The sequence below is a fragment of the Xiphophorus hellerii genome, chromosome 20, assembly GCF_003331165.1.
Source record: "Xiphophorus hellerii strain 12219 chromosome 20, Xiphophorus_hellerii-4.1, whole genome shotgun sequence".
Lineage (NCBI taxonomy): Eukaryota > Metazoa > Chordata > Actinopteri > Cyprinodontiformes > Poeciliidae > Xiphophorus > Xiphophorus hellerii.
The window spans coordinates 25,811,673-25,837,359 of NC_045691.1; the positions used below are offsets into that span (position 1 = coordinate 25,811,673).

The 25,687-nt window shown below is 39.2% G+C and overlaps 1 protein-coding gene and 1 long non-coding RNA gene across 9 annotated transcripts; one reads left to right on the forward strand and one right to left on the reverse strand.

Moving 5' to 3' along the window:
- zmynd8 (zinc finger, MYND-type containing 8) lies at positions 1-25,679 on the forward strand. 8 transcript variants are annotated; one of them, XM_032550125.1, is made up of 21 exons: positions 1-108; positions 8,846-8,919; positions 9,191-9,336; positions 11,215-11,436; positions 12,555-12,668; positions 12,986-13,051; positions 13,270-13,362; positions 13,530-13,617; positions 14,527-14,582; positions 14,692-14,769; positions 14,884-14,999; positions 16,004-16,497; positions 17,625-17,726; positions 17,918-18,073; positions 18,171-18,698; positions 21,844-22,362; positions 22,437-22,630; positions 23,423-23,503; positions 23,658-23,736; positions 23,845-24,084; positions 24,982-25,679. In XM_032550125.1, the coding sequence occupies exons 2-21, from the start codon at positions 8,895-8,897 to the stop codon at positions 25,155-25,157; spliced, it is 3,573 nt and encodes a 1,190-aa protein (XP_032406016.1). In that variant the 5' UTR covers positions 1-108; positions 8,846-8,894; the 3' UTR covers positions 25,158-25,679. The 8 variants fall into 8 exon arrangements, with proteins under 8 accessions (XP_032406016.1, XP_032406014.1, XP_032406013.1 ...); XM_032550123.1 differs by lacking the exon at positions 1-108 and adding an exon at positions 3,101-3,221 and having other exon boundaries at positions 22,452-22,630; XM_032550122.1 differs by lacking the exon at positions 1-108 and adding an exon at positions 3,102-3,221.
- LOC116710851 (uncharacterized) lies at positions 5,593-19,009 on the reverse strand. Its single transcript, XR_004337135.1, has 3 exons — positions 18,875-19,009; positions 16,970-16,979; positions 5,593-5,604 (listed from the first exon to the last, which is right to left on the reverse strand). It is a non-coding gene; the product is annotated as an uncharacterized LOC116710851 (long non-coding RNA).
- Positions 25,680-25,687: the final 8 nt, after the last annotated feature.

Here is a 25,687-nt window from a genome sequence, read left to right on the forward strand (position 1 = left end):
AAGAGACTGTAGCTTGGGCGCCATCTTGGGGAATGCTGGGCTCATCACCAGTCGGACTACAATTGGAGATTCGTTTTGAGCTTACTGGTACAAACTGGACACCAAACGGTACTGTGGGAAACGATGAGTGTGCTACAAGTGTAATTTTGTCTGTGGGGTGTAACTGTAGTGGGAATATGTTCTCGTCAAAATGTAGACAAAGCATTTTCGGGAGGTTGTTTGTTGTTTCTCGGGAGGCTCGTGTTGCTCTTCTCCTGACTGGCATAACGGAAAATTCCTCTTCGGAAATGTTGAGAAATGTTAACGTTAACATGTAAATGTTAACTTGAACTCTTCAAGTCAACTTGAAGAGGGTAATATATATTCACTCTTCTTTCAATTGTGGGTTTTAAACGCGTTGGTTTGTAGAGGAAGAAGGTCCCCACAAAACAAACGCACACACACATGTATATACATATGCTCTATGTACGCATCATAACAACTTTTCAAATGTAAAAACGTATTAACAAAAATCTTCCCAGCTAAACAGATATTTTAAAAACTACTCAACATCCAACTAAAAAAATAGCTATTAACATTCTGTTTTCTTATGTTAAAAGGATAGATCATATTAACATTAAGATCTATCTTAATTTTACATGGCATGAATTTAGAAATATGTTGGTAACTTTACTTTGGGATTATGGTCCATTATTGACAAAACGACACAATGCAGCTGCTTCAGATCAGCTACCTAGCTGACTGGATGAATATTCTTTACACAACTCTCCTTTTTTGCCACTTACAAAGGTGTTCTGTGGGACTCTTTTGGTTGCTCTAGGGGCTATTGAGGAACAGTGAACTGACTGTGATGTTGAACAAATGCGTTTGAGATGATTTGAGCTTTTTGATGGATTATGGAAGTAACCATCAGACCAAGGGTACACTGTGGTCATAAAGGGATGGAGGTGGTCAGTAACAATCGTCAGATTGGCTGTGGAGTTCAAGGAAAGATCAGTCGGGATTAAGGGCCTTAATTTAATTTAGGAAACTTTAAAAGTCACCTGAATCCATTTTCTCTTGCCATTGTGATGCTCAGTTTGAACTTCACTAAGTCATCACTATCTTTAGATCCCTAAAAGCATTGAGATTCTGCCTACTGATTGGCCAAGTCGCAGTTTTTCAATTGAAGACATTTAACTTAACTAATAAAATAGTCATTGACTGAAAGCATAAGTTCTAAAATTAACTGGTTAACAAATTTACTGCTCCATAATAATGCATCTTGTATCAAACTCACTAAAACAACTAAAAATAGATTCCACATTCTGTCACTGCATTTTGAATTAATTTGTACATGTATAAGCACTGCTTGATTTTCATCATATTTAAGATAGTACTAGATAACAAAACAGGATTATCTTGTGTCTTTCCAGTTTTAATTGTGGTTGAACACAAGAGGTCAGTAATGTCTTTCCTCCTGTTGAAGATAGATGAGTCACCCATTTACTTTGCAAGGAATAACCTACAGCAAATCATTTTTGACCTGCAGTAAAACTACATCTGATGCACAATGTCAAATTTGGAGATTGCAAATTAGTCCAAAAATAAAGTTTTGGTTTAAGAATTGGGATGATACTTGAAATAAGTATTGAACACACAGAAATTTATTGAATACTTTGTGGAAAATACTTTTTTGCTGTAATGAGAACTTCAAGGTACCTCTTGCACTATTGTTTTGCTTGGAAATTCATAGTTGTTTACTGGTTACATTTCTCAATTCATCCTCCCTGCAATGATATGAAGTTTGTCAGTATCACTGCTGTAAAACAACCCATATCATGGTGTTTCCATTTGCAAGCTTGTCTTTTGGTATGGTGTTTGGAGGGACCAGGTCAAAGTGTCTGTGATGTGTATTCCCAGGAGCTTAATGCTGCTGACCTGCTCCACTGAGGCATCATTTATTAGGAGAGGGGTGTGACTTGGCAATTTTTTTCCCCTGAAATCAACAACAATTTCTTTTGCTTTGTTGAGGATGAGATTGTTTGGATCCATCAGTCAGGCCTCTCTGTAGGCCGGTTCATTGTTGTCCCTGATGAGACCCACCGCTGTCGTACTGTCCGCATACTTAACGATGTGATTGGTACTGAACATGGCCTGGCAGTCCTGGGTCATCAGGGAGAAGAGCAGTGGGCTCAGTACACAGTCCTTTGGGGAGCCAGTGCTGAGGGAGATTTCCCTTGACATATTTTTACCAACAAATCTCTGAGAGTTATCCTTTGACAAATTTTGTGCCCTTTACTAACAACAACCAATAGAAGATCAGTTTTTGCAGTGTAGATCATGTTTGCTTAACATGTAAAGGGTCTGTGGTTTGAAACTATACAAAGTTTTTTCATGTGCCTTCAATGCAGGCAATTTTGAAATGACCGCTCCTTCAAGCCTTCAACCACTCTGTTGTGTACGGTTGTTTGTCCTCTGTGTCTCTTAGCTTTCCTGTGATGTACTAGAGATCTGTTCAGGGTTTACTTTACCACTCACCTAATGAACAATGTAGATAGGCACCAGTCCCCCTGTAACCATAGGCAATGGAAGTTAGAGTAGTAGGTAAAGGGAAATTTCAATTCTTGTCATCGGTTTAGGAATCTTTCCTAAATCGATGAGGTCAGATTTTATTATCTGAGGTTAATCACACACCATAAATTTCTGTCTTTGTTTTAGTTTTTAAACGCTGGTCAGTCAATGTACAATTCAACAAGTGCCTGATCGTTATTGTTACCGTGGTGGTTAGTTTAGTTTTCAGGAGGAAACTTGTGGGTCATAACCTTTCAAATAAAATACAGGCTTGTTCCCAACATAACAGCTAACTTCTCTTCCCAATTGCACCAAAGATTGACTTTGTAGTAAGTCTATGAAAAAGAATAGCGTTGTCTTTTAAATTGTTCTGTATGCGTATGGTGGCTTATCAGAGTTTTGGGCCTAGGCTGTCTTGCTGTGTCTCAACTCACTTGTGCTGAACAAAAGACAAGCAGCCCGGAAATGCACCAGCCAATCAGCAGCTGTGTTGCATTTGCTCTGAGTGCGCGGCCAGTCTCGGCATGGCTTTTATCAGAACAGTGAAGTCAGACAGCTTGGAGAGTCGTGGCTGTGCTCTAAGCTGAGTGAGGGCTGACAGGGCTGTCCTCCATGTTTTAATAAGTACTGACATATCACACAGAATTTTTAGCCATGCAGCCACAGAGGTAAGCCCTACTTTCATTCTCTCACATATATTGATTTGCTAAAAGAGCACCAGTTGGATCTGTGCCTGCCTGGTGTTATAAGTTTGCTTGACAGATAGGTTGAGGGGGTAAAATTTTATTGGAACCCCCAAGCATATGAGTGCCGCCTGGAGTGAGGACATAGTGAGTTCAGTAATGCAGCTGATACTGATGCTAAAAGCCTGTTTTCCAGTAATTTTGAAGAGAATACTGCATCACAGCTGTGTCTGGCCTTGGCTGTCAAAATGACCTACCCTGTGAGTGAATCAGGCAGGATGGAAGAGACAGGCAGCAATGCAGAGGGGTGTTCCCAAAGGAATTAACAGATGGGGAAACTGACAGCACAGCAAGTTTAATTTAGGCCTTATACTAGAATGAGACCAAGACAGCAGGGTGGTTCATTGTTTGCCAGACTAACATAGCCTTGAAGAACAGACTTCAATTTGCTTATTTTTCTGTAATTCACCTGATACCTTGTTGATTTCAAATCATGCCCATTTTTACTGGCAAACTGAAATAAAACATAATTTTCAATGGTCCGATTTAGTAATCTCTCTGTTAGTTAAGATACCAATAATCTGTACTAGATGGTAGGAATTGGTGGAGCATATTGACCTGCACTACCCCTAAACCCCCACCCTCCAGCGTTATTCTTGACTGCTGAATGTCAGCCATTTTAAAAGGCTTCCCTTTTCTGTCCCTCTGCTCGAAACACACTGGTGATTTGTATGTAAGAGAGAAGAAAAGAAGGTGGGAAGGACTTCCTCTGGAAGCTTTTCACACAAAGATTTCACTTGGAGAGGCTTGAGAATCTGTGTAGAATTTGACCTATGATATCCAAATACATTTTCCAATAAACTTGTTTTTTATAGTTTATTAGACATGATAAGTGGGAATTGTTATACATTAAGACATTGTTTAAGTATTGTCATTTACTGCGATTATTTTGAATATAACTGAGGAAACTGTGGTGTGGCAACTTTAACAAAATGCTGCTTAAGCTTGGGTTAGTGTTTAGTGTTACGTTGCCCAGGAATGTGTTTAATCCCCTCATTCCAGGACTGGTGTGGCTAACCCTTCAGTATAAAAGCACACACAGCCTATTTGGTTTGATATCTGTGTACCATCTAAAGTCCTTTCTAAAACTGGATTAATTTTATGTAATTATATATAAGAATGATATGTTTTTAACACTTAATATTCCAAGATTTATTCTCAACTTCTTGGTAAAAAAAAAAATTTATGATATAGCCGCTATACCTTATTCGTCACTAAAAATTTCAAATGTATGGTCACTCTTGAAAATGCACATCTATTGATGAAATAAGTAGCATGGATATGTTGGAGAAAAAAAAGAGTCTTAAAACTGACAAATGGAGCTTGACACCAATGGTATCAAAGAAAGAAACTGCCCTTCAAACCTCAGATTCATGTACTGGCCAGTGTGGTCCAGTTAAGGGGGTCCAAGGAGTTTTGGTTTGTGGATTTGGAAAATACTTTTTTTTTCTTGGGGATTGTTGGGAGTATGGGCTGCCAGAGATGATTTTATGTGTTGTCCGGTCTTTTAATAATCATAGAAAGAGCTGTGTTTAGACAGCCAGGATTGTCAGTCACCTTGCCACGGTGGTCCGGTTTGGGAACCTTGAGGTTGCAACTCCTCTATTTGTGGATGATAGGGCTCTTCTGTTGGCATTTTTAGTGTATAGAAGGCTTAGCAAGTGCGCAAATCCAAATGCATAATGGCCAAAAGGTCAAGATTTTGGCCATTATGTCTGACACCCTGCGGTAACTTATAGTAAAGTCACCTGTCTTCCACATGAAAAGTAGTCTGTTCAGTTGGGGCAAAAATCAGGTTCGTCTTACGTACTTTCTGGCAAGGAAAGCCCTGGAATCCCAAGGAATGTGCCTGGGAGAGGGATTTATGGGTTCCATACTTGAACCTGTTCCAACTGAAGTCTGAACTCGGATAAGTGGAAAACATCGACTGGATGGACATAGTGGGCAGATACTCTCTTCACTGAGTTTAGAGAAGGGATTAGACTTTCAACACATTATAGAGTCTCTATCTTGACAAAACATTGCAGATTGGATTATATTGATAATTTTTGTGTATTCTAATACAGAAGCCAAGAGTGGACGCTTTCTGCATATTCCTTTTCCTGAAGATTTTCTCAAGATAGTGAGTTAATTTCCCAGTGGGTTCTCAAGATACATTTCCCGTTTTTCAAGCATACTTTTTCCCCGATGGTTTTCTCGAGATAACGATTTAATTTCTATATTATACGTATTCTTTTTTTCCCCAGTGGTTTTTTGAGATAACGAGATGATTGGTGTGTGTGTGTGTGTGTTAAACCTGATTCCACCACTCAAATGCATGCCGTTGTGCCAGGCATTTGAAGGACAATACCAGGATTTCTCAAGATTGTCTCGTTATCTTGAGAAAATCATTGGGAAGAAGTATGTGCAGAAAGATGTCTTCTCTTGGCTTCCATATTCTAATTTAGTGTAATTTTAATGCAATAAAATGCAAAAAAAAAGAGGCTCTATTTGTTATCAAAGTCCAATTTCCAGTCAGGTATTGAGTAGATATGACTTTACAGAATAAAGGAGAGGTATTATTTAGAGATTACCGTTATGCATTCCTACTGTCTCAGCTGTCTGGCCCTGTGACATTTCCAGGCCATTTTTTTGGCCCAGAGTTACATGTCCACATGCTGAGGCACATAATAAACCGCATGTGGTCCTTTACAGACAATTTGCATGGTGCTGTGTGTGTGCAGTGGTGATAGAGACAGAGGGAGAGAGAGAGAGAAAGAGAGAGACTGTTTCTTCAAAATGGATGCCACACACATACACTGATTGAGAGTGCCGTGAGGGGGAGATCTGATCCTCTTTCTCTGTCAAAGCTCTTAGTGCTAAAGCTAACACGTCTGTTCTAAAGACTGGTACCCTGTGGACCTCTATATGATGGTTTCAAGGGGAAATTTTGTAGCCGTAGTACGGATCAGTCCTCTCTGCATTGCAGCAGTGTGGTTGAGGAAAGCAGGGAGCAGAGAGCCCGTGTTGCACACCGAGCCCCGGCACCCAATCAGGTACCTCCGTCTGGTACCCGAGCCAATCGGCGGCTCGCAGCCGAGGTTAAAGATTGACAATTGCAGGAGAGAACAGCAGGGAGAGAAGGCCTTCTGGGAAACCTGGACCCATCTTTTTCTCCCACCCCATCATTCCCTGGCGTTCTCAGTTATTGATAAAGATAAAAGAGCAGGCCGAAGATTCTGCGAGTGAGGGAGGAGAGAAGGTATGCTGATCCTTTCCTTCACTTGAGGCATGATTGTTGTGGAAGAGGTGGGTGTGGACAGGGATGTATCAATAAGTTGGCTGCATTAGATTCTCTGATATTTGAAATGTTGTGTCAGACTGTGCAGCTCTGTGTCTTCTGTTGCGTGTTGTTTCTATTTTCCGTGGCCTTCTGAGGGTGTTGTTGTGAAGTGCATGGAACTGTCCAGACAGGTTAGACACGGAGGTCAGCAGAGGCACTTCCTTGCACTGTCTCACGTCCGCTGTCTCTGATTTTTCTTCGTCAGCTTGAAGAGGCAGAGGAGGTCAGAGAGGGTCAGTACCAAAATGTAGTTCTTTTGCTTTGACTGGAAGAAAGAAATGCGCTAGATGTGTTTTATGGCTGTGGATAATAACAAAAATAATTAAATCCAAAAGCGTCTGAACAGCTTGAACATTGCAGTTCACTCAGAATATCCTTAGTGGTATAAACAATAGGCTTCAAATCAGGTTGAGGCACGTTTGAGTGAAAATAAGGGGGAAAAAACTTGTTGGGCAAATCTTTGATAAAGATGGTTGAGAGCATATTTGGGCTCGCATTTTGAGGATTTTCACAAGTACGATGTGTTTTTATTAATTAAAAATATATATATATTGGTAGATGTTGGACAGGTCATATTCAACTGGAATATTTTCTCTATGCTTAATCATAAATACCTGGAAGTGCCGCTGTGTAATTGCACCATAACAAACTGCTTCTCAACCATTTCCTCATTTTTATTGAACGCAGCATTTGTAAATTGCTGAAGTTGTATTTAATTTCCATATCATCTCAATTATTTTTTCATCACAATGCATCTTGAGAAGCAAGACATACAGTATATTCGGTGACTACGCAATACTTCCCCTCAGTCTTTATGCAGTATCGTGTTAAATCGGTTTGCTTTGGGACAATTGAAATTTTCCATCAGATATTTTTGTCATCGGCTAACATTGCTGTTTTATTGGGGTTTTTTTTTTTTACAGTCTGTATCCTTGTATCCCTTTTTTTTCTTCACTGCTTTCTAAAAAAATATTTCAGTTTAAAATGTTTTAATGTTTTAAGATATATCTTGATATTAGACATACGTTATGAAATTTAAGTATGATGAATTTTGTAAGCATAGATCCTGATTTTCTATGTTATAATTTTCTTAAAATGTCTTAAAAGTATACTGTTAGGTCTAAATGACCTAAACACAGACACAAAGAAGAGACAAGAGTCAGAATTTAGTTTTACCTGCAGGGAGAACACAGCTGAAACCCAGTTACAGATTTCTGCCTATGCTCTGAAGCTTCAACTGAGTCTTACCCTGCTTTTATTAGAATTAGGAACACCATAGTTACATGACAGTGTGCAGCCCTGAAGGGAGGGGGAACAGAAAACAGCTGCACACTCACATGAACACAACTCATTCATACAATCTTCAAAAGCATATTTCATAAGATAAGACTATAGGTTTGCAGTTCCTCTGGGCAATCAACGCTGGAATGTCTCGTTCATGGTATCCTCCTTTCTCACTCCTCAGCAGGCCGCTTCCAGAGTTTCTGCAAACACTTGAAAACACTCAAAGCACTTCAAAACACTCAAAGCACATCATTAAAATGTAAATTCAAAGGTAAATATAATGGATTATTTTATAAAATAAAGGTAAAGCAAATAAATGATAATTAACTATAAAATCCTTCCAACATATACAAAAATGTAGCTGTGAGTTAATTTGCTATCATAAATGCAACGACTAACATTATTATGACGATGTGACAACTGTATTTTGTTAATTAAATCACCGAAAAATGTCAATGTACAGATTCTTATGTTTTTATGAGCAAACAGAAAATTAACTGTAAACTCTCTTAAATGTCTTAAATATGTGTTTTTGAAGTTCGTAGTGCCAAATATTTACACTTAAGTCCATTATTGTAAAGATTTGTAGGACGTTGTGTCTCAATTCATCTGCTGAATTGATGCTTTTGACAAAGTAGAAACTTGTTAGACTGGCTGACACAAAACTAAAAACTCATAGTTTTTTTTAGAAGCCCAGTCAATCATAAGCTCAGGTGGGCAAAATCAGCTTGGCCAAGGAATCTGCAAATCTATACTATATTATGATTTTTATCTACACATCGTTTGTATGCTGAACATTATTTAGTTGTAACCCAATCATACGTTTTGATTAATGTACTGTCTTCTTTACAGCAGTGTACTACTTTCATAAAAATAAGTAAAAGAATAGGACACAGAAGGGATAAAACACGAGCATATACTGAAGGTTATCTTTGTCTGTCAGTGTTACAAAGGAGGAGGGGAAAAAGGAAAACCACACTGAAGCAGAAGAAATGGAGATCTCCACAAGATCCAAAGGTAAGCACAGCGAATTGGCCAAATGTAGCTGAAAGATGTGGCATTCTCAGAAAACATGATTTAAAAACTAAAAGAAACCTTTAAGTAGCCCAGAGGTAGAAGCAGTTTTTGATGTGAAGTGCTTTTGGGTTTTTTTTGCATTTTCCTTAAACATATATTCTTTTTGATTTTCTTGTGTACTTTCCAACTTAACATGAACTGTGGACTGTTTGTCCACAGTTTGAGAACACACTGACTTAGCCTGATCCAGTCTAAACTCTTCTTGTTTCAGATGCAGGATCAACAGAGAGGCTGGCCCAGAAGAGGAAAATCCCTAGTCCTTCAAACTCATCCAGTGGCCACTCCCCTGCTGAAAGCTCACCCTGTCCAGTGAAAAAGAAGAAAAAACCCGGAGCTGGTAGCAGCACCAAGGACCAGGTATCATCTCATTCTGCCAAATGGGAATTAAAAAACGAACAAAATGTAGAAGCTGGGTCTTGAGTCTGTGCGCAGAAAAACGATTTAGTTCATCTTAGTTGTATATTCATTTCATTTTCCACGGTTTAATTAATCTAAATTATGCAACAATGGGACTTTATCAGTGCGCTGGCGTAGAGAACATCTATATATACACGAGCAGCTTTAAAAAAAGCTCAAAACTGGACGTTCTGTCAACATTCACGTCTGTTTGTTTTTGCTTGGCTCACTGAGCGTCAATGCCGTACAGACAGAACATGCAGCTCCACATCCTGAAGGTTTTACACAAGCAAAATCTGCAAGATGCATGAGCAAGTGCAGTCAGTATTGTTAGAAACTAACAAAAATTGAAAATAATAAAAGGGGGAGGGGACATATGATTTAAGTTAGTGGAATGTATTTACCATAAAAAAATACTGTTTTTTTTTCTCTGTTTGTAAATGACAATAAAAGTCACATTTTTGGGATGCCTTGTTTTCTTCATACAGTATCAATAAACCCACCAATTCTTATGTTATTGCTTTTAAGCTTTTAGTAGATGTTCACATTTTATACCTGTCTCAATTATTCCTTCTCTACAACTTATGTGAACAATATACTGTATGTGACATCATTTAAGAAGAATCAGAATAAATTAACAATGTTATTGATCTTTTGTTGCCCAAAGTGTTTGGTAAGCTGTCTGTGGCACATTTACCAGTGGATTCCATCAGGCATTACAAATAAAATTGTTTCTTGATATGTTACTGTGCACATGTCAAAAGTATCGTATTTAAAATTGTTTAAAATGGGAGATGTTTAACATAACGCTTTGTCCCCTGTTTTGATCCGAGAGTTAAAATCAATTTCTTGCCGACACCTGTTAATATTAAAGTGAAACAAATTAATTCCATATTTTTTCTTAAAAACCCAACGGCTTTACAGTTGAGTAAATGAGTCACTTTTCATGAGTATCACATGCTCTGCATGAGAATTGTGACGCAGTTATATTCAATGCATTCTGATTTCTCTTGACGGCAAAGAATATTTTGGCTTTACTACAGTGTCTGGATGGCAGCCTCGATACACTGCTCCAGCACAGGTTAACTGGATATAATATGTCAGATAAAACACGCATGTGCATTATCATTTGTTCTTACAGAGACATCTGACTTAACACATGCAGCTCCAATTTTCAATAAATGGCTATATGGGTCCTTGCTAATTGTGTTTTAATGAGGAGTAGTTTGCTGAAATGCTAGGCTACCACTAGAAGGGTAACTCTTTGTTTTTATATGACTTGTTGATCATTTGGATTGAATGTATTTTAGGTTAATTGTGCACAGCCTAACCTTAGGGAAGAAACTGTTCCCCTTGTCAGTTTTTTAGATTGCGTATCAGTGTTTTGAGTTTAACCTTTGCCTTGAGTGCGACTGTCGTTTCATAGTCTTAGGGGAAACACGCTGTCTACCAGATGTATTGCTGTATTTGGAAATGTTTTTATTTTTTTTTAGCTTACACACACAGCTGGAGCACACACACATACCTGCTGAGTATCACATAGGCTTAAAGATTTTGGGTGACATCCCTTAGAGAAGGAGTAGCATTGAGAATAAGAGCTATCGATCAGTTCCTCATCTCCAGTTCCTCTTGGCTCATCTTTAAGGTGAACTAAGTTGAAGCTTCAGCACTGCAACGATGACAGATTCTCTGTACTGTGACATTTTGCTTATAGTTGATTGAGAATTAGTTCAGTAGATATACTTTATGCTGATGCATTGCATGCCTCCTTGGCTTCTTTAATTGTCACCCTGATTTTGACCTTCCCCGAACTTTGTCTTTCTTTTGCCTGCGTTCCAGTCTGAGCTAAGACACGGTCCCTTTTACTATGCCAAGCAGCCATCACTCACCACAGACCCTGTTGATGTTGTACCGCAGGACGGCAGGAACGACTTTTACTGCTGGCTGTGCCACCGCGAGGGCCAGGTGCTCTGCTGTGAGCTCTGCCCCAGGGTGTACCACGCCAAGTGTCTCAAACTGCCAGCTGAGCCCGAGGGCGACTGGTTCTGTCCAGAATGTGAGGTACTGAACCCGGGATCTGAACGGCTTCTTAATGTTGTAAACAGCTTGTTGAAATCTGTTACATGACTTTAGATGCAGCCATCCAAAAGTACTCATACCTCTTGGAATGTTTTTTTTCCCCCCATTTTGGCACATTACAACCACAAACTTTCAAATAGTACATTGAGCTTTTATGTTTTAGACCAACACAAATTAGAGGACAATCCCCTTAAAAACTCTTACACTATGAAAAAACATTTCTACAAAAAAAAATCTCAAAATGTGGTATGCATACATCCTCAACCCCTTTACTCTGATGCATTTAAATTAGTTGTGCACCAATTGCAGTTTTCCGGCCGACCATGAATTTTTATAGTTTCAACTGTCGATTCCAATTTTGATTGATACCGATTTATTTATTTATTTTAAAAAGTTGCTATCTCTGCCCTGCTCCACTCAAGTACCAGCTAAGATAGGATCCTTTCAATCACACATACCAGTTGATTTGCACTTGACTCACCCTGTTGTCACAACAAGTGACAAGATGGAGCTGGAACATGTGAAACAAAAGCTAAAAATGGAAAAAGATACTCTGCTTACTTAATGGTGGTCTAAAAACAAAAGCAGTAAAATCGTAGCTAAAATAATATGTCGGGTCTACTTCAAGCTATAAATAAAGTTAACTAGTTGGGTTGGATCGGGCTCACATTATGGCCCCGGGTTGGGTCAAGTTGGATTTTTTTAGGCCCGATGGAGCTAAATAACAAAACCTGTTAGACTAAAAGAAATAAGAGTTGAGTCACAATTTTCATATTTATTTTTGTGTAAATATTGACAAACATCCATCATTTCCCATGTGCTACTTTGTCATGGTCCATCACATAAAATACAAATACACTGAGGTGAGTAGTTGTAATCTGACAAAATGAGGGAAATATGCAAGAGGTTGAGTTTATTGTTTCACCACATTTTTGTTGCAAATTGCAACCCCTCCCCCCCAAAAAAAACAGTAAAAAACAAAATTACAGCAAGAGAGGTTATTGACAACACAAATAGCAAAAACTTCAGAGCGTCTGTGTGCTGCATCTCGTAAAAAGCCACGAATGAAATGTTGATTTCTTTTTTCTGTCGCCCTTCAGAAAATAACAGTTGCTGAGTGTATAGAGACGCAGAGCAAGGCCATGATGATGCTCACTACAGACCAACTTTCTTATCTACTTAAGTTTGCTTTGCAGAAGATGAAGCAACCAGGTGTAAGTATTTTTTCTAACAGGAGCCATTCCTTCTTAATAGGATTGTCTTTACGTTCACCTGAATTTAGGCACGCATTCTTTCGCTCACACAGCCAAGCGACGGTCTGCGCCTTTCGGTAGTGCCAGATCTGCAACTTTACTGTTCACCTTTCAACCCGGTTTTTCACGCAACTATGAAAAAGTTTGCATGATGAACTTTGCTGTAACAGAACTAACAGTCACGTGAAGTGTTTTCTAATGGGCCTGTCATGGCTTGAAAGGCGGTGAACATGCTAGCTGGTGGTGAGGATACAGCTGCCCCTCTCATTCTCTTTCAGGATCATCCGCGCTTGTCATCTCGCTCCCCACATGCAGCTTCCTCGCAGAGAAAGACTTTTAATTGGGTAATCAATCACATCACTAACAAGACCCCATCATGATTTGTTACTTCACTGCTTCTTTCTCTTGTTTTTTTGTTTTGTTTTGTGTGTGAAGAGCTTCTTTTAGAGCTTAGACCAGTATGTGGGTAGCATGTTAGGGGAGAAAATACTTGTGAATCCTCAGTATTTGTTTACCTTCACTCTTTTCTTTGTTTTGTTTTCTTCTTTACTCAATTTTGCAGACTGAACCTTTCCAGAAACCAGTGTCTCTTGAACAGCATCCGGATTACGCAGAGTATATATTTCATCCGATGGATCTTTGCACACTCGAGAAGGTATATTTGAGTTACCGGTACTAACGTGTTTATGTGTTGCAATTTCACCACAGCCTCATCATCAAGAGATCCGTGACTTGCTGTTTTTTTTACTTTAGAATCGTATCATTGATCATCAAACTATTGCTGTTCAGACAGGTTTTTTTGTCTTTTTTTATGTGCCACAGAATATCAAAAAGAAAATGTACGGCTGCACGGAGGCCTTTCTGGCAGATGTTAAATGGATTTTGCACAATTGCATTATCTACAATGGAGGTATGTTGCTGATTTTATTATTAACATGAACACAATTTCTGGATATTTATAACAGGTTGTAAGGAATGCAATGAAATTACAACCTGTATGAATAATTTTTAGGAAGTAAAAAAGGTATTCAGAACTCTTATGGGGGGAAAAAAGCATTCATACAACTTCACACTTTGTCCTATTAAGACCACAGATTTTCACTGGATGTTTATGCAGCAGGCTAACGCGAAGTGGAACGCTATAGGGAAGTGGAAGGAAAATGGCACGTTTTAAAAATTTCTTTTTCAAAGAAAAATCCAAAAAAATGTGCATGCATTTATGTTAATATTTCTTTAGTTTAATGCCTCTAAATAAATTCTGTCTTTACCAGTCACTTAATTAAGAAATAGGGTGGAGCAGCAGGTTATAAAACAATATGAACAACTCAGTGCTGAACTGAGCATTAATCAGCAAAGCAGCCATCCACGATAACACCAGGGGGAGCTGTAGAGGTCCACAGCTCAGGCGGGAGAATCTGTCGGCACCACACAATCTGGCTATTCTAATCTGGCTGTGATTAGAAAGCCATCGTTCAAAGAAAACCAAAAACGGCAATAGTTTAAAGCTTTGCTTCAGAAATCTAATGAAGAATCTGTGGCCAGACCTGAAAAGTATTCACAAATGTTTTTGGTCGGTTTATTATTCACATATCTGACTGTGCTTGAGCTATTTGACACACAAGAAACTGCAAAAATGTCAGCCTCTGTGTGTGCAAAGTTCTACTGCAAAGTAGAAGTAGCTAAATATAGATATACATGAAAATCAACCCAATGATCTTATTGTATTTGCAGCTACAATGTGCATTCTGGTTAGATTAGAATAATACTGTACCTGTAATACACTTAAAATGTCCAGAAATAATTCGTGTTATTCTTTCAGGCAATCACAAGCTCACAGCTACAGCTAAAGTGATAGTAAAAATCTGTGAACACGAGGTAAGCATGAAGTTTGGGTTACATATCTTTCTGTACAAACGGTGCTTCGCTCAAAGCATGAAACTTATTCCCGTTGTCTTTTATTTTTGTTTGCCTTGTTTTTTTGCAGATGTATGAGATTGAAGTGTGTCCTGAGTGTTACCTGTCCGCCTGCCAAAAGAGAGAAAACTGGTTCTGTGAGCCATGCGTAAGTTAGCTGACTTTCCTGATGTTTTGTGACGCCATCCTGTTGTTCATCCTTTGTGAAATAAATGATCAGGCAGCAGCTCTGTAGTCCCAGTCTGTTACTGTCTGTCTGCAGAGCCACCCGCACCCTCTCGTATGGGCCAAATTGAAAGGATTTCCGTTCTGGCCTGCTAAAGCGTTACGGGACAAAGACGGACAGGTGGACGCTCGCTTCTTTGGCCAACATGACAGGTATTGGTTGTTGTCGCTTCATTTACATTAGGGCTGCCCTAATCCAATACTGATATTGAAAATTGGTCCGATATCAGCCAAAAATTTTTATATTGTATTATATCGACCCACATCTAAAATTTTGGACAGAAGCAAACTGTTATAAACACTCCTCTTGATCAAGTCTTTTCTGCGCCGATTCAATAGTAATATCTGTATCAGTCCCAATGTTGGAAAAAAAATTCTAGATATTCAGTCCCAATGTTGAAAAAAAATTCTAGATATTCTAGATATCTAGAATAGATATCTAGATATGGGTAGTATACTTCTATAGAACTAGACTATAGAAATATAGTCTAGTTCTATACTTTGTCCTCTGAGTCATTTCATGCTTTATTATTTATTTTTGCATTATATTTAGAATTCATAATTGCACTTTTGAAACCATTTGAAAAAAGATTTGTTGCCGATTATTTTTTACATATTTGACCAAGGTAGTCGACCTATTGTTTTGGGGGTTTTTTTTGTCAGTTTCAGTTTCTATATTATTTATTTTACATTTATCTGTTATACTAATAAATTGCAGCAAGTGAACAAATTAAAGTTGTGTTGTTTTTCTGTGTTTGACCAAGCTTGTGAAGTTATGAGTGTATTTAAGTGAGCTGGACTGGTGCAGAGTTATCATATAAATTTGCAATTCAGTACATTTATGTCTGTGTTTAAAAAAAGAAAGCTTTTAAGTCAACTAAGCTGTTTGTCAGTATCGGATCAATATTGGTTGATACTGAACTTCAGATATTGATATCTGTATCGGAAATGAAAAAAAGTGGATCGGTGCATCCCTAAAAACACTGTATGATTGGAGCGGATATCTCATTGGGTCAATATCAGTATTGACCAATACTCAAAGCTGCAATATCGTATCAGAAGTGAAAAAGTTGCACCGGGATTTACATGGACCTATAGCGTTATATTTACTTTTTTTTTCTTCCAATAGTGGATCAGTTCTGGAATTTATCTTGCAGGGCCTGGGTTCCTCTGAACAACTGCTACCTCATGTCCAAAGAGATTCCCTTTTCTGTGAAGAAGACCAAAAGCATTTTCAACAGTGCCATGCAAGAGATGGAGGTCTATGTGGAGAACATGAGAAAGAAGTTTGGCGTGTTTAACTATGCCCTCTTCAGGACGCCGTACACCCCTGACAATAGCTTCCAGCTGCTTCTCGACCCTTCAAATCCCTCGTCCACCGCCGTAAAACCCGAGAAACCGGAGAAGATAAAGCTGAGCATCGATATGTTGGCGTCACCCAAGATCACCCTGACCAGGGCGGTGCTGTCAGGACTGGGAGGAAGCACAACGGGACAGCGGCATCCTCTCGGAGACGGGCAGCGGTCCCCCATGAGCACCAACTCCTCTGAACATGGTGGCTCCGATGGGGAGCAGGAAACGGCAGACAGGACGCAGACCAAATCTGCAAACAGCCAGTCCAGTGCAGGAGAGGAGTCCACCGACTGCACAGGTACCAACACAGCTGCATTTTGTGGTGTTGAATCATTTCTATCTCATGCAGATTTGTACAAAACAAATACATCTTCACTAATCTCCACAAAAAATACGTCCCCAAATAAATGTTAAACAAAACTGCAGCTATGCGTCTTTTTAATCTGACAGTTAGTTGGCTGACAATAAGAGCAATGAGCTGGCCTGTGTTGCCTGCACAAAATTAAGTTCTTTACCAGGGTCCCAGTTTATGATCACTTGGCTACAATTTGTTTTAGGAGACTAGACTAGACTTTACAACAAGTTATTTTTTGTTTTTGAAAAGTACCAGATGTTTAATTTTAATCACTCTTCAGCTTAAACATGAATTATTGCCTTATGTTTTGTAACAGATCAATAGGGATTATAACACTTTCTACGTTAACTGTAGGTAAGGTAGGACGAGAGGTTCCCCACTGACAATGATGCAAAATATGTCAAGAATCATCAACTTTTAGAATGCTTATTGTCACTTTCATTCACTATTCAATAATTTTTACACTTGTTTAGCACAAATGCTGCCTCATACCTTCTGATTTTTAGTCGGCCATGAGGTCTTTAGGGTGCTACAGCAGTGTGATTCACAGCAGGGCTGCTGGATGGTTCCTTCTGTCTTTTTCTTGTCAGAAACTTGTCCATGTCATGCTTGTTGTGCTAGCTGGAGATAAGAAAGATTAGATTTTTAAAAAAGCATTAAAAATCTGCAATGAAAAAATTTATTTGATTTTTTTTTTGTTGTCGTTTTGTTTTCTGAATCCCTACTACTGCCAAACATGTCAAAGGAAAAAAATTTAAAAAGCTGCCATAATCTGATTGCACAAGTGAGCAAACTTTAAAGCTGCTTCTTCAGTCTAACCTTTTTTAGTCTATATATAGTGCCACGTCTTGACTTGGGACTATTTTCTCACTCTATCTTTCAAAAGGTCTTTAAGAACATTTGAGTGTAAAGACTTTAATTTTTTTTTAATCAGTTGTAGATGTTCTTTTGCTAATTTGGATGTATGCGCCCAGTAGAGCTTTGCATATTTTTTAGCTGAATTGTAGAGAATGTTTATCATACAAAAGGTATTCTTCCATACAATCTTTCCATTTTTTTGGTTTTTACAGGAAATTCCCTAGACAGCTCGAAACCACCCCACTCTCAGACTCCTGACACATCCAAGCAGGAAAAGGCGCCACAGACCGGAAGCATTCTAAACCTTAATCTAGGTGAATCTTTTACGCATTTTTGTTAAATGTGTAAATATTTAATATATCTTAAATATTTAAGATATATTTAATAACTTAAATATTAAGATATGACATTAATATTTAAACATGATGGCTAAAATATGGATACTTCATCCAAATCTTTCAGTTTTGGTTTATGCAGTTACGGCGATTGTTTTGTGTCCTTTCAGATCGAAGTAAAGCAGAAATGGATCTAAAGGAGCTCAGTGAGACGGTTCAGCAGAAACAGGGAGCCGCTCCGGCCCTCACCTCTCCAAAAAGACAGATCAAGAGCCGCTTCCAGCTAAACTTGGACAAGACAATTGAGAGCTGCAAGGCACAGTTGGGTTAGTATGGAAACCTGGACATTTGTCACATGGACTACTCTTAATTAAATATTATGGTTCCCTGGACTGGACAGTCGTCTCTGTCTTTTCTTTGTAGGTATTGATGAAATCTCGGTGGACGTTTATAAAGGTGTGGAGCACAGCGACTCTGAAGACTCTGACAAATCCGACTCCAGCGAGAGCGAGTACGCCACAGATGAAGAGTCAAAGTCTAAGCCTGGCCAAGACTCTGCCGCCAAAAGGGAACCGCAGAAGGAGCCCACTAGGAGTAAAGCGAAAGAGCAACCTTCTGTAAGCCAGACGGAGAAAGACAAAGCCGACCCACTTGTGCCAAACACCATGGATGATTCCAGTGCGTCTGTGTCTGATGGCGAAACTGAACAGAAAACGAGCACCGGTTTGGGTAAAGAGAACCCAGATATGACTGAAGCAGCTCTAGAAGCCCCGGTGTCCAAGGAAAAGTGTCAGGTGAAACTAAAGGAGGCAAAGCAGACAGCCCCCACTGAGGACTCTGACTCAGAGAAGGAGCTGGTTATCGATCTTGGGGAAGAACAGCAGGGCAAGGAGAAAAAGAGAAGCAGAAAAGACAGCACTGTCAAAGAGTCAACTGTTGGGAAATCTGAAGGTGAGAAGGGGCTTCCCCTTTTTGATCTACTGTGAAGTAATCATACAGTGCCAGTCAGATGGTCTTAATCATTTTGGACTTTTAATAAGGCAATCTTTTTAAAACTCAAAAACAATTTGGCAATTCTTAAAGTTAAATTAAAATAATTGGTTTGCTGGTTTATAAATGAAGGTTACTATAGAGCAGGGGTCGGGAACCTTTTTGACTCAGAGAGCCATGAAAGCAAAATATTTGGAAATTTATTTCAGTGAGAGCCATATAATATATTTTAAGACTGAATTCAACTAAATGTGAGTATAATAAGCCTCTGAATTTATTCTTTTAAATAATGTTATAATACTCACCATTAATGCGACTTCTGGTGCTGCATGAATTTGCTGATGGCTTTGTAGTCTGGTTGGTACTTGGTAAGGATAAGCTTCATGCAAGCGTTGAGGCTTTCATCCATTAAACGTGATCGTAGGTTGGACTTGATGTTGTTAAGATGTGAGAATGACTGCTCACATGCATACGTAGATCCAAACATGGTGCTGCTCAGTAGCTCTTGGCACGCTTTCTTAATGCTGTCTCCCGCCGGGTATTTTGATGCAAAGGTAGCATGGCGTGTGTCGAAGTGCCGCTTTACATTCGACCGTTTCATTTTGTCATTGCAAATTAGACACACCGCAGAACCTGCTCTCTCCACAAAGGCAAATTCTTCGGTCCATTCGTCCTGAAATGTACGATACTCCTCGTCTTTTTTTCTTTTCGCCATCTTCTTCGTTGAAGGGTTAGCTTTGTACGGAGCCCCCTAGGGGACATGGGGAATTTTTTTTCTTTTGCGTTACCTCGCAAAACTTTTGCGTTCCCTCGCAATACTTTTGCGTTCCCTCGCAATACTTTTGCGTTACCTCGCAAAACTTTTGCGTTACCTCGCAAAACTTTTTGCGTTACCTCGCAAAACTTTTGCGTTACCTCGCAATACTTTTGCGTTACCTCGCAAAACTGTACTGGTCAGTTATGCAGCATAATTGAATACTGTAAGCCTTTCTTACGGTGGGCGCCGTACTTTATGCTTTAATATAAGGTTATGTGAGGTTTTTCCGTGAATGTTAGAATCTTTTTGTGAAATATCTGAAGTTTTATATCTTTCTTTAGGATAGAAAGGCACCACAAACCTACGATATAAACAGAAACTTTCCGTAAGTAGGAAAGAAATAAAAATACAACCTAATTTGGACTATTTCTGAGTTATTATCGCGGGTAATAAGTCATCTGACAGTTTTGATTGTGTCTCTGTTGTGTTCGTAGTCTGAATGGTTTAAAGAGCTGCTTTCAGTGCCGCTCCATCTTCGCCTTAACAGACATAAACACGGAGTAAAAAAATCGATTTTAAATCAGTGTTTTGCACCAAACAGTTAATAATAATAAACAAGTTTTCACTGAGGCTCTGTAAGAGCCATATGAATGAAATAAGTAATTATTGATATGACAGGAGCAGGCGGCTTTGACACTTAGGTGTGTCGAAGTGGGAGTGACGTCACCAGGTATGAATGGAAAGGATACTGGCTTTGTGTGTGTATGAGGAAGCGGTGAGCGGGGCGGTCAGTCCTTGCAAAGTTTGGAGCCTGATCATCAAAATGGAATAAATCGATAATTGTGACAGAACAAAGAAGAGGTTTGGAGTTGATTGATACACGGACAGATGAGATTCCCCGAGTTAACCTAGTGCGGCCCTTTACCATCATTAGTTTGTCGTGTTTTTAATAATAAAAACTTGTTAACAGTAAAAACTGTTTGGTGCAAAACCCTGATTGAAAATTGATTTATTTTTTACTGTATGTTTATGTCTGTTAAGGCTAAGATGGAGCGGCACTGAAAGCAGCTCTTTAAACCATTCAGACTACGAACACAACAGAGACACAATCAAAACTGTCAGATGACTTATTACCCTCGATAATAACTCAGAAATAGTCCAAATTAGGATGTATTTTTTATTTCTTTCCTACTTACGGAAAGTTTCTGTTTATATCGTAGGTTTGTGGTGCCTTTCTACCCTAAAGAAAGATATAAAACTTCAGATATTTCACAAAAAGATACTAACATTCATGGAAATACCTCACATAACCTTATATTAAAGCATAAAGTACGGCGCCCACCATAAGAAAGGCTTACAGTATTCAATTATGCTGCATAACTGACCAGTACAGTATTGCGAGGTAACGCAAAAGTATTGCGAGGGAACGCAAACGTTTTTGCGAGGTAACGCAAAAAGTTTTGCGAGGTAACGCAAAAGTATTGCGAGGTAACGCAAAAGTTTTGCGAGGTAACGCAAAAGAAAAAAAATTCCCCATGTCCCCTAAGGGACTCCGTAGCTTTGAGCTAATGCCCAAGCAGACTGATTCAAAAGGGGGCATTTACCTGTTTACCCAGCAACAGCCAACATAGGCTATTATTATCCAATTAAAATAATGGACTGCTCCTGCAGCCAATAGCAAGCCTGAACAGGACATTAGTGGTTGAAAATCGATGGATGGATAAAAACTTGTTTTAATCCATCCAAATTAAATATTTTATGTTTTATCTGCGAGCCAGATGCAATCATCAAAAGAGCCACACCTGGCTCGCGAGCCATACGTTCCCGACCCCTGCTATAGAGCCTTTCCAGTAGCTTAATGTTAGCTTCCTTTATCAACTCTAAAACCAGCTCTGATGTGTGTCTGGAATAATTTTCTCACTGAGACTCAACTTTGTCCAAGCTTCAACCATTTTGTTCATTTGAGGTGAAGTTAAAGGACATGGAGCTGGTCCTTACTCGTTAGTTTATCCCGTAACATATCAATGAAACTCATTTTGTCCATATGTGATACAGTCGTAAGCATTTTGTTATTAGATACTCAGTCTTCAGGCATACCTGACATGTTGCGACCTTGTACTTCTGTCTTCATTAGAGGTGTCACCACCTCTGAGAACAACAGCCGTGACACCTCTGAAGAAAATTTAACAACGTCGAAACATGTCAGGTATGTCTGAAGAGACATTGAATAACTAGGTGTCTAATAACAAAAGAATCTTCAAGACCGTTATTTTATCCACCACTTTGGAGCAGGTGCATCTTTTTTTTTGGGGGGGGGGGTTAAAATTTCCTTTTCGTTGTCGTACGTAGGAAAAGCTTTGACCACATTGGGGCTCCCGTCGTCAAACTCCACCGCCACTTCCACATCCTCCGGCGTTTCCACGCAGTCTCTGATGGCCCTTCCTGTCACTATGGTCACATTCACTACTTCCTCTCCCGCCACAGTCAGCCACTCGTCCGTCTCCAGCGCCGCCACAACGCCGTCATCTTCCTCATCGGTTTCAGCTGCACCAGCTTTGAAGAAACAGCGCCCTCTGCTGCCCAGAGAGACGGTGCCGGTGGTTCAGCGAGCCGTCGTGTGGAGTCCCGCTGCAAAGTTTCAGACGTCCTCCCAGAAGTGGCACATGCAGAAGGTGCAGCGGCAGCAGCAAACCCAGCAGCTCGTCGTGGCCCCACAAACGCAGGCATCCTCGCCCAGACACAGCCAGGCCCAGGTTGTGACCCAGACACAAGTAGCGGGAAATGGCTCCGCGGCGGTTCCTTCGTCGTCGTCCTCAGCGCAGCAGTCCTCACAAAGCTCTCGCTATCAGACGAGACAGACTGCCAAGAGTGAGTCGCACGGTTTCCGTCTTGAGCTTCGTTCTGCTTGTCCATAATATTGATGCTTGTGTTCTTAATTTTAGCCGTTCAACAAAAAGACCCATCCATCAGCACGTCCACACCTGCTGGTACTCTGGTACCTAGCAGTCCAGCTTCTGTTACCATGGTAGCTCCTTCAGGTTTAGGCACACCTGCGTCATCGCTGGCTGGAACAGACCCGTATATTCCCACTGCCTCGGCAGATGTGGCTGCAGACATTGCAAAATATACAAATAAAGTTAGTATCTTTTTTTTTTTTCCCTTAATTTTTGATTAACCTAATTCGCAAGACTTAAAGGGGACCTGTTATGCAAAGTTAGCATTTTCCACATTCTTGTTCTTCCATTTGGGTCTCAACAGCCCAAGCACTTAAAAAAAACAAACCCAACAGTTCTCTGGCAATAAGTTTATCTGGAAAACTAGCCATTTTAAAATCCTCCATTGCTTTGTTACCTCAGCCACTGACCTAGCAACCCAAGCTGAGCTCCAGCACATTTGGGCAGCTGGTTTAAGCGCTGTTCAACATCTCCTGGAAAAAGACAACTGTTTTGACTTACCATTCAGAAACCACTTGCTACATTCTTGTTGCTTGTGCAGGAGGCTCCACTTCTGCTTTTCAAAGATGTCAGTTGTATCATTGCGCCTCTGTTTGCAGTCATTTTCAGTACTTGTGGGCATGGCCAGCATTAGCTTATTTGGATTTAAAGTGACAAGATGCCCTAAAAGAGGAGTTCAAAATAGGCAGAACTGACCAGACTAAAATCACATTATCTAGATGATTTTGCGCAAAAAAAATTTATGAGCATATTTTGTATAGCTCATCTACCTATCCTAACTTGCTTAAAGGAACCATCATGGACCAGGTTTTTGCTTCCTTCTAGAGGGGATATCTGATGTTAAATAAATGAAATGAAATAAGCTGTTTCAGTTCATTACAATATTAGTAGCCTTCCTGACAGTTAATTTGAAATCCAGAACATCAAACGCATGTTTTCCCACACATTTAATGAAATAATCTTTTTTTTTTCAGATAATGGATGCAATTAAAGGCACAATGACTGAGATGTACAATGACCTCTCTAAAGGTTCTTCGGGGAACACAATAGGAGAGGTAAGTGTTTACTCTGGGCTGTGGAGAGACTAACTACATTTCAAGTGATAAAAATTTCGGAGTTGTAACCTGAAAAATATGAAAAATTTTAAGGTGGATGAACACTTTTCCTATAAAGAATTGTACATAATACCCCTTGATGTATTTCCTGCAGATAAAACGGCTGAGAATTGAAATAGAAAAACTACAATGGCTACATCAGCAGGAGTTGTCTGAAATGAAGCACAATCTCGGTGAGGTCCTCATTCATTTTTTCCTAGTTGCCTCAGTACATTGTCTTAATTATCACAACGACGTTCCTTTTCTCTTTTGTTTGGTTCTTCTTTTGCTCTCCGATGCAGAGCTGACGATGGCAGAAATGAGACAGAGTCTGGAGCAGGAGAGGGAAAGGTTAATGGCCGAAGTGAAGAAGCAGATGGAGCTGGAGAAGCAGCAGGCTGTGGATGAGACCAAGAAAAAACAGTGGTGCGCAAACTGCAGGAAGGAGGCCATCTTCTACTGCTGCTGGAACACCAGCTACTGCGATTACCCATGTCAGCAAGCCCACTGGCCAGAACACATGAAGTCCTGCACTCAGTCAGGTAATGACATAGAGCCAGAGTCAAGGCTAAGGATTATAACAACAAAAACAACAGCTACACTGCAGAACACAAAATCTTACCAAGTATTTTTGGTCTAGTTTCTAGTGGAAATATCTTATTACACTTGAAATAAGACAAACCTAACTTACAAGTCACTTTTCAGCAAGAAGTAGGAGTTTGTTTTTAGTCAATAATTCTTTAATATTGATGAAAAAGTATGAGTTCCACTTGCAGATTATTTCACTTGTAAGTACTGTAGTACTTTGTCATCAATGTTTGTGAATTATTGACTTAAAACAAACTTCTAGATATTGCTGAATAGTTACTTGTAAGTTATTTTTGTCTTATTTCAAGTGTGCTAAGATATTTACACTAAAAACTAAACCAAAAATATTTGTAAGATTTTGTGTTTTTGGAGCGTACAGTTCAGATCAGAAGTTTACCTGCATCCAACATAAGCACAAGTCTCTTTAGTGAATTGGGCTCTTTACGATTTACTGGAAACATTATGTTTTCTTAGTTGACTGATAATACCAAACAACTTCAATCATCTCACTTTTTCAGCCAACAATTGAATGCGGGAACGTGAGGGAACATGTATATAATAGATTCTTTGTATCTAATTTTGACCCTGTGTGAATTAGAGAAAATTCACAATAAATTCACATTTACCCATCCAGTTATTGTTTTCAAAATTCACTGAAATTGTATGTTTTGTAATCACTCCACCATGTAAAATAGTGACATGCATAGATTGGTATTAGTGCAGAGTAAGTATGATTTGCGTCCATGATGAGTATGTGTAAAACATCTGGTAATAACATTTATCCATTTTCCATAATAACTGTACATTCTTTACATTTATGACAATTTTTTTTACTTGTGTTCTTCTTGTAGCAACCGCCCCACAGCAAGAACCTGAGGCTGAGCCAAAGGCAGAAGTGCCAAACAAAGGTGCAGGGCAGACAAGCAGTGGCCCTAATACCCACAGAGATGCCCCAGTGTCTGCCTCTTCAGACAAAGACTGTGACACAGAAAAAAGTACTGAAAATGTTGCTGTGACCTTGTCATAACCCAACATGAAAATGTAAAATTATGTATGTTTTACTACTATGTTGTGTCTGAGCTGTTTTATGTTGGATGCCTTTCCAAAATTAAGACTTAGTTTACCGTTATTTATGGACTTTTCAAAAACATGTTTGCTGCTCCATACATTAAGCTGTTAGTGTAAATGATCTAAGAGCATGCATTGGTCTCACAAAACAGAAATATGCATATAGCTCAATGGAAAGCCTTTATACAGTTATAAAATATAGCCTATGTTAATGAATCTTAATGAATCATAAGTGTAGATTGTACAGACTGGTGGCAAAAAAATTCAATTGTTTTTGTAATTTTGTTATTCCGCTCTTATTTGATGTGTTATTCTAAACGTCGATGAGTATGCTAGGGTATTTTCAGTTACTGTATGATGATCAAACGGGTTTGTTTTTTTTAAATTATGCATTTAAATACAATTTCTATTCATATATTAAGTTCAAAAGAAATATATCATGCTAATCGCTAGCTTGTTGAAATAAAAAAGCACAACATTCTGCATCAG

What these genes read in the sequence shown, in the direction of transcription:
- zmynd8 (XM_032550122.1), top strand. An exon ending in GTAGCAGCACCAAGGACCAG is followed by an intron (nt 9,337 to 11,214) that starts GTATCATCTCAT and finishes CCTGCGTTCCAG; the next exon opens with TCTGAGCTAAGACACGGTCC. An exon ending in TTGCATTATCTACAATGGAG is followed by an intron (nt 13,618 to 14,526) that starts GTATGTTGCTGA and finishes TTATTCTTTCAG; the next exon opens with GCAATCACAAGCTCACAGCT.